Here is a 9,615-nt window from a genome sequence, read left to right on the forward strand (position 1 = left end):
TCTATCTATCTACTGTATCTATTCCAGATTATCTCTGTCAAAATGTATGTAACTGACTCTAAATCTGTCTGTATTATTAAATTATAGAATTTATTTTATTTATCTTTTTTGTTTGCAAATATCTTTATTGAGATCATATTTGTTTTGAATTGTTTCCGTATAAATTCACTAAACTGAATTTATTTCTTTTGCCTTTAGGGGTAAAAATTAAAACAACTTTGCGGGATATAATCTGCACTTTGGGCTTTTAATAAAACTTCGGTAAACCCTCAGAGTAGAAACTGTTAGGTTAGGCACCGAGAAGATTTCAAGAAACTTGAACTACTTATTATATGTCACTTTTTAGTAGATCCGTAAAAATTAGGTCAAGTAAAAGTAAAAACACTGCCTTGTTTTCTTTCACCCAGTTCACTTAACCAGGTGATTAGCTCCCAGTTTGTGTGATGGAGCTGGAAATGCAAAAGGTTCAAACTAATCTCTGTACAGAGGTTTTACCTTCTGGATCTAGATTATCTGGAGTATCACCTCTGGTTTTTAAATATCAATAAAAGTGTGTGAATGTGACTGGATTAATGTAAATGTATCTTTGTCTACTTGTCAGGTTGAGAATTTGCCTCCCCCCACCTACTGGAACATCCTAGGACCCCAATATGAGAATTGCCTGCCTCTTCCCCCTTCTTACGCTCACCACTGATACGAGGTGCCTATGTCTGCTGCTGCACTGATTGTTCTCTAGGTGTGGAGTTTGGTACTTCAGTGGGCACTGTCTCATTCCTGGTGGCTGCCAGGCCAGGCTGGGCCTCCGTGCCCTGTTGGGTCCCCACTGGGGGGTTCAATCCCCAGTGCAAAGCTTTTCATCCACTGATGTAGAAGTATCATATGAACTTTACAATGTATAATGCACACACCTCTTATCGTACATCTACAGTGATAATAATAATAATTCTCTTACCCAGATGCACCACAGAGCGCAACAGGAAATCATTCCTGTCTGTGGTCATCAATCTCTACAACACCTCCCTCAAGTGATTCAGACCCCCCCCTCTGTGATTGACATTTATTTGTTCTTTGCACTGTTTTTGCACAACGTCACCATTACTTTATTTGGATCTATAGTTATACATATGCATATACATACATATAAATATATATAGAGTTATATATGTATATATTTATATTACTTTGTGTGGTTTTGTTGTGTATATATATATCTATATATATATATAGATATATAGATATATGTTTGTATATTTGGAATGTATAACAAAAGTAATTTCCCTCTGGGATTATTAAAGTATGTCTGAGTCTGATAACTGTTATCATTATTGATGTGATTGATTTTGTGCAGCTCTTTTACAAGCTGTATAATACTTCTTCATGCTACTGTTACCAGTGTTCCAGAGAAGGGTGGCCCAGTTAGGCACAAGGTGCACTCATGTTGGAATGGAAACATTTATAATTGTCATAGTAGGGGCCTGTCGTTGTAAAGAGATGTCATAGTGGGGGGGTTGTCTGAATATTGGGCTGTTGGATTGATGGTATGTCAGAATAAGGTTTGGACCCTGTTTATTAGTAGAAGTAGACTAGTTCTTTTTACACATTGTGCCATTACTATAAAAACTACCCCTCAAGAGAGGAATCTAAAATACATTTTTCATGTGATCCAGTAACTTTTGCATGATTAGTGCATAGAGCTTGGAATCCTGAGGTTGTGAGTTCAACACCCACTCCCACGGACTGCCACTCTGGGTCCCTTAACCCCCGATTGCTCCCTGGGCGCCCCACGATGGCAGCCCACTGCTGGGTTAAATGCAGAGGTAAATTTCTCCAATGTGAGATCAATAAAAATCAATTATTATTATGAATGTGCAAAAATATACAATAGATTGAACCTTATATTTGTTAATATTTAAGCTGAAAAAATGCAACAAAAAAAATAAAAAAAAATTGCTGTGATTTCTGGCAGCAAAATCATTGTATGCCAGTCAGAAGAAGGAATATAGCACAAATGGGTCAGCTATTTCCATTCCAGTAAACACAGAGGCCCGAAATACTCTGAAAGTTACACAATGAATAAAAAAACAAAAAACAGATGTGTATGTTAAAGTATTCGAATTGAACGAGAAAAAAAAATATGGACGTACTCGAGGTAAATAGCTCTGTGAGTAAAACCATATCAGGACTTGATATTAGTTATTTTATATCGGCTTTTCGAGGAGGGTGCTTTTTATTGCGAGCAAAATTACCCGGGTGCATTTTTCAGCACAACACTGGCGCAACTCTCCAACCAGCTCAAACCTTAGAGGGACGAACCACCGGAAACAACCTGCCTTCACTTTGATGGACAGCTTCAACCAACCAATCACAAGCAGACTTTCTCATTCCCATTAGCCAATCGTATTGCTAGAATCCATACATATAATTTACGGCGCAATCAAGGTAGGTTGAGGGCACTTAGGGTCCATAGAAATTTGACAGCTTCACAGGTGAGACACTCGTCAAGAGGCTGTTTCACTTTACGTTTCGGTTTTCTTTCTCCCTGGAACTCCACTCACTGTGAGCCTGGGGTTGTCACATTCAAAAAACAACCTTTCGAAGTCTTATCACGCCGGCAGCATGAGCAAAAAGAAAAAGGACTGGAAGACTGAAAAAGGTAAGGGTTGTTTTGGAGGTGGGTAATGTGGCTATCCCCTCCACGCCACACAGCATGAATAAAAACCGGAACACTGAAAGGTGCATTCTCTGTTTTCTGCTTTAATAACTTATTTTCTAGACTGTTCTGTTCATCCCAGACTGATGCTGCACAGCTGTTACTGTTGCGCCTCTGCTTCACAATGCATGCTTGACATTCGCAGCAGCACCTCTCACTGCTCCTTGCCTCTCCATTTGCTTAAAATCTGGCCGCTCAGATAGGTTTTCGTTATTTTTCAGCACGTAAATGACAGCCACTAACTAGTATTTCCTGTTTTTTACCTGTGTCGTGCAGCAGCATTAGCTCAGTGAGGTGCAAGCAGCCCATTCCGGGAATATAAATGCCCTTGCAACCACAAAAGGCTGTCATCTGTCGTTTACAAACAGAAGCAGTCTTCTAATTAAACAATGGTCTTAATCTATAGCAAGGATAGAAAAAAAGCCGTATTATCTGTGTTTGAGGCGCAGAGGAAATGTTTTGTGTGGTGGTTCTTTGAGAGTAAGGACTATGGGACCTGTTGCCTATCAAAAAAGGAACCAGACTGCTGCCAGGTTGATATTAGTTTATTGACCTATTCACACCATAATAATCTTTCATTGCATATCTGTTCTTGCTGTATAACATGTGTGTAAATAACCATTCATTAGGTCTGCATGCACCCATGCCACCATCCATGAATGTCACAGAGATAACATTGGTAAGGTTGTATCAAACATGCAATAATTTGCAGAAACAATTACAGTAAAAATGAAGAAAAAAATAATGGGTGGTATCTATCACCTTTTGTTTTTTTAAGTGTTTTCCAATAATAGTATGTTCAGTTTCAATTCGGTTTATTTCTATAGCGCCAATTCACAACACATGTCGTCTCAAGGCACTTTATAGTTCACCAGATCATACAGTTAAATTAATTCAAAGTTTTCTATCTAAGGAAAACCAGTTGATTGCATCGACTCATCAACTCGGGTGCAATCCCTCACACTAAGCATGCTTGTAGCGACAGTGGAGAGGAAAAACTCCCTTTTAACAGGAATGCAACTGTAAAAGGCGGCCTTGTCCAGAAAATGCACAGCTCTGAGCCAACCCCCATGTTAGAGGATGAAGAGAGCACATCCAGCCAGTCAAAGTCAGAGACACAGGACTACACTGGAAAAACAGGCCGATCTCCAACATCTATAAACAAAGGTGTTGATGGCAGCAGCACAGCTGATATTTCTCTCCACAGCCAAACAGGAACAGATGTGATCAGCTCTTTAGATTCAGGCTGGATCATTTCCTATTTTTTTTAAGTACAGCTGACAAATTTGATGGAGAGAATTTGGTTAAAGAATTTTTCAAACTTTTTGCCACAGATATTCATTTTAATGTAGTCCTTGACTCTAACTGGGCAAATATGAACTTTGATCTAAATATCTCTATTCTAGCTGTGGTTGTATGATTAGAGGTGCTATCCTGCTGCTCTGACACAGACTCCTAACGGATCTATCAGAATCATCCTGTATTAAGCTTCATCCATCGTCCCGTTATCTCTGCCACGCTTCCTCATTTCTTGTTGCTGCCACCACCATGTTTTAGTTCTGTTATACTGTGTAATAAGGTGATTAGCAGTAAGTTTTCCACCACATGTAGATCAGAAAGATTTAACAACTAACAAAACCCACACTTTCTTTGACTCTGGACAAAAAAATGTGTTTCCTTCTAAGTTATTTTGAGAAATACTGTAAAATCAGATTTGATGCCACAATCTGTTCTTATTTTTTTCACTATGTTGTTAAAAGGCGTCCGCAGTACTAAGGTGACTGATTTCTTTATTCAAAACTATGGTCTATAAACCCATATAGGTCTTATATGGCTTCATACTTCATAAAATACATATAATGCCAAATACCTGTCATGGTAGCTAAACTTTGAAATTTGTCAGTGATGAACTGCTAAACCTAGTGACGGAGTGTTTTACTGTAGTCCAGAAAGCATTGCTGTGTTCAGCTGCTTTTTTTTATTCATCCATGTAGAATAAAAGCAGCTGTGGAAATGGAAAAATAAGAGCTGGTGATGAGGAAAGAAAGAAAGAACATAAGAGATAAAACAGATAGCGTGCTTTGCTGTAATACTTTAAATGTACGACTGGATGACTGCGAGATCTCGCCGAAGGGTGACCTGAATAATATTTTGCTTTCAATCAAATTAAGGGTCTTGCCAACTATCACATCATCACAGATTTATTCACATTTGATCGTTCTGTTTTTTTCACAGCACCTTGAAAAAGTATTCTCAACCTCTAGAACCTTTCTTTTCCCCCCTTAGTTTTTTTCTCAGTTTTTCTTGTTATGCAGGGGTCAGCAGCCCAAACTGCTCAGAGAGCCATATTGGACCAAAAATGTAAGTCTTATATATGCCTCGTATGGCAACACGGGCTCTAAGTGTATTCGCCCACTAAAAAAAAGGACTACATGGGCTGAAATATATAATAAGCATTCATGATTAAATGTTTATCCTGGATCAAATGGTACATAGCAGCATGAGGTGAGTGAGGAGCAGTGAACGCTCTCACCGCGTGCCACTTCACCATGCAGTTTAGGTTTTGTTGCATAGATGAAATGATAGAAACACGATAAAGGAAGCTTTCTATGATGGACATGTTTCTGTTGGGAGGAGTTGATTGAGTCACGAGGAACCAAGCAGGAAATGACATCCATCAGATCAGTGCACTCTAACCCCGAAATCTCACATCCTCTGTCACCTGTGATCCTTGCTGTGATTTATATTTTTAGGATTTGGGGGGAAAAAAATAGAGGAAAGTTCCCATACCTGCATCAGAGCGCTGTTTGATCTGTGGACGGTTTTCCATGCTTGCATCTATGTTTGCACTCCTCTAATTTATCCAGAAGTGCTGCAGTCACACTTTCTCTCTTGCTCCCAACTTTGTAGTCGGCTGCATATTTAGCCTTCCCTGGAAATGCTTTTCCAAATTACTCTTTTTATTTTTTTGACAACTTCTAATTACACAGCAAAAATGCAGACAATCCTTCCGCATTGATAATGAAAGCAAATGATTCGGTCCATTTTTCTTTGAATCATCAGTTCTCATCAGCTATCTTCCTTTTTTCCCCTTTGGGATCCATGGTCCGAGACACACCCGCCACTTTGTTTGCCTGGCACCGCGCCACGCTGAAACATGTGTTGCAGGCTATGACCACTGATCTCTATGGCTATGATGCAAATTTTTGTTGAAAGAAATGGTTAAATTTATTGTTTAAATGTATTTATTCTACAAATGTTTACTGGAAAACACATTGAATGTTTGTTTGAAGTCCTGGACACCATATTAAAATAAACAAAAAAAGCTCTAGGGAGCCACAAGAGGCGCGCTAAAGAGCCACATGCGGCTCCGGAGCCACAAGTTGCCGGCACCTGTTGTAATGGAACAATGCAAATCTGAATATATTTGAAGGATTTTCTTATACAGTAAAAATTCTGGTAGGCCTTTCTATTTATATATATATTTTTTCTACTAACCGACAAAACAAATGGCAACCAATGCAGGCAATTACCCCTGAAGTCACCTAGTTAGGATGTGAAGTCTACCTGTGAGTAGTTTGATCTTTGTTTGAATCCAGCTGTTCTCTGGAGGCGTCAGAGCTTTGTTAAAGAGCATCATTAATCAAACAGTATGAAGAACAGGATACATTAGGATGTTATTGAGAGTTTTAAAGCTCTGTCTCAACCTCCCAAGCTTTAAAATGTTTCCAAAGCACTGATTAGGTTCTCATTAGGAAATTGAAGGTTGGGGCACAACTGAAAACATACAAGAGCATAGTAAATAGAGAGGCTGGATAAACATGGCACTAATCAGCAACTTGAGTCCTACGGGAGCTATAGGTGGATCAATATCTTGGCATGACGTCTATTAGTTGTTAATTTCACAAATCTAGCCTTTGAAAAAGACCTGGAAGAAGAAAGACCTCAGCCTAAAGAAGTCTTGTCTACAGTTAACCTAAAAACTGAATACACATCACCCTGAGTGCCCTCTCCCTGCGGTGAAACATGGTGGTGGCAGAATCATGCTGCACAGATGCAGGGAATGTAGTTACTGTAGGTTGTTATGAAGAAAGATTGAGCAACATACAAGGCAGTCATTAAAAAAACCTGTTGAAGGCTGCAGAATAAGAAGGGGTTGGGGATGAGATTTAACTTTCATTAGAAGGACAGCTCTAAATATACAAGACAATAGTTTAGATCAGCGGTTTTTCAGCTTGTTAGGGTTAGAAATGACCTTTCTTGACTAGGTGCAACCAAAATAAACAGTATTATATTGTCAGGTTTTACTATCAATTACTATCAATCATTTCTAACTCAGTATATTGTTTTCATTCATTAAATAAAAAAGTGTAACAAAAGAAGTATGTTGAATAAACTTAAATTATAAAACGTTACCTAAAATTGCTGTTAATTGAGCTGTAAGCAACAATACCCTTAAATAAAATGATTCCCTTTTCCAGTCATTTCTTACTGGCCATGTTTTTAACTGCTAAAAGGGTCACAAAAGTCTGGATATATATTAGACCAGACAACAAGTGTTTATAGGCAATATCTATTCTGTATTTTGTCTTTAGTTGAACCAGAGCAGGGATAGTAATCCACCCTAACAGATTGGTGCTGAATGGTTGGAGCCGTAAGGCCAATTTATGCTTCTGATGTATAGCCTCTGCAACCGTAAAATCTGTCTCTGCGCGACCACGCCCCCTACACAGAGGTTCTGCAACAATTATCGTGCACCTCAAAAAAATCCTGACTACGCGTTGGACGTCGCAAACCCACGCAGACCTCAAGCGGAAGTGCACAGACAAAAAGCAGCTGTGATTGGTCCTTGGTATGCCTTTCCGGCTGTCTGTCCTTCTCCATACGGTATTGGGGCGCCCCATTTTTAAAAACTGAAGAACAACTACAATGCACAACCTACGCGACGTCCTTTTGTCTTTTTGCCAACTCCATTAACAGAACCTGTTCCTCTTCGATGTGTAGCAACTCTAGATCCATCTCCGTGACCGTAATATCTTGCAGACGCGCCATTGTTGTTTTGGAAGATAAACACTCCCGCCGGCGCCGCCAAAGTTCTCACGAGTTCTCCAATAGGCTCCCCCTTGTGCTTTAGCGGGAAACTGCTGTGTGACCCTAGAAATTCCAGACCGATGGTGCAGAAACATACCAGAAAACTGGTTCGCAACCAGACCAAAGCGACATTTAATGTGTGGGTTGCAGAAGTCTAATCTGCCCTTTAGAGGTAGAGGAAGAATACACACAGAGGATTTCCCTACGAAGTTTTAAAATTATAAAGATATGATATGCCACACCAGCCTACTCCCTTTGGTGATGCTATCCATGTTTATTTTGCAGAGGTCTCATATACAATCATCAGCTCTTTGTGTCTCATGGAAGTAGTATCTTATAAAACCTGAATCATTGATCGCCTCCTCCCCAGCGAATTAAGTGGAGGTGTTGAAAAATCTGAATTTTTGTTTACATTTGTGTTGCGAAATCCAATCATGAACTAGATGTGGCTGTGAGCTACAGTAAAGCAGGCAGCGGAGCTTTTTTTAATTACAATAGAAGACAGAAAATATTGCTGACAAAGGATGAAGTGGAAATGCTCTTACAGTTGGTTATAGTGGCTTTACAAAAATTCTTAGAAGGATAAACGGCACTGGAGGTTAAAGTGCTATATCCAGCACAGACACTGGTCATCCGTTGCCTTCTCTTCCGATGTCGCCTGCTGTCAGTTCAAGGAAGCTTCCCTGATCATCCAGCCGTAGTCCAAGCTAGCTCTTTCTTTCTGGCGGGCTTCTCCCCACCTTCAGCATTCTGTCTACCTGGTGTACTTATCTGTCCTCCTGCTGTGTTCCACAACAGTTAGCCTCTGAGCTAGCTGCTGCTAGCTGTAGCCTTTCCCTACTGGCACTGTTTCCCCGGCGGGCTTCTCCACTCCCTTCCTGAGATGGCAGCGGCTAGCCACTACCTTCACTCCCCGCTCTGGTGCGCTGACTCTGGTGGGTTCCTCTGATCTCCCACTGTGGTTCCTTAGTTCAAAAGGGTTGATGGCTGGCAGCTGTGCCAGTCTTGGTTCTCTCTCTCTGCCAGTGTTCTCAAACTAATTTCTTATGCTCTTGTCTGAGCACCAGAATGCCATCTCACCTTCTCTCATTTATTTGGGTGATTCCTACCCCATTGCAGGTCAGCAGGGCCCCGAACTGGGTTGTGAATAGCTGGAAGTACCGCTGAAAACATGACCCAGACGGACTGCCACCACCTAAAGGAGATGGTGGCAGTCCCCATACTGTTTCTGGTGAACCAGATTCCTGGAAATTGAACCCAGAAATGCAAACGGCTTTCTTTGCCTTTCAAAAGTAAAACAAAAATTGCCGGTGGCTTTGTAAATCCATGTACGCCATGATGAGGTTAAACCAACAGCCATCAACCTTTGGCTTTACTGGCCAGACAGATTTTGAGGCAATTAGTAGCAGGCAAAACTGCCAAAATGTTCACTGGTTTCACATTATCTGAACACACCTTTAGAAAACAGTGTGAAATCGGCCCAGATCAAATGATATAATGTCAGATCTTCATGAAAGAAACATATCATAACTACACTTCCCAGCATGCATTTTACCACTTAAGTGATTAAAACAATGCCTAACTGCTCTTCTGCGCTACGGTCAATGCTTGATGCTATATGCAGCTCATGCTGAATATGAAATCACTTCTAAACAAGTGGATTAAGTCACAGCTTGTGGGCAGGTTTGACTCCCACCTTTTAACACCTTTTTTCGTAGAAGCAGCTCACCACAGTAATCTGACTGGACGGCCGTGTCTGATCTTCCAAACTTCCAACCAGAAACGAAACTAAACTAAACTAAGATCTTTGCATT

The 9,615-nt window shown here is 40.3% G+C and overlaps 1 protein-coding gene across 1 annotated transcript in view; it reads left to right on the plus strand.

The window, feature by feature from the left end:
- Window positions 1–2,616: 2,616 nt before the first annotated feature.
- LOC107084010 (O-acetyl-ADP-ribose deacetylase MACROD1-like) overlaps window positions 2,617–9,615 on the plus strand; it is a 583,486-nt gene continuing 576,487 nt past the window's right edge. Inside the window, exon 1 of the mRNA XM_015373637.1 lies at window positions 2,617–2,653. Coding sequence (XP_015229123.1) covers window positions 2,617–2,653 — 37 coding nt within the window. The remainder of the gene's footprint in view (window positions 2,654–9,615) is intronic.

The sequence above is a fragment of the Cyprinodon variegatus genome, unplaced genomic scaffold (assembly GCF_000732505.1).
Source record: "Cyprinodon variegatus isolate N-32 unplaced genomic scaffold, C_variegatus-1.0 Scaffold90, whole genome shotgun sequence".
NCBI classification, from domain to species: Eukaryota; Metazoa; Chordata; class Actinopteri; order Cyprinodontiformes; family Cyprinodontidae; genus Cyprinodon; species Cyprinodon variegatus.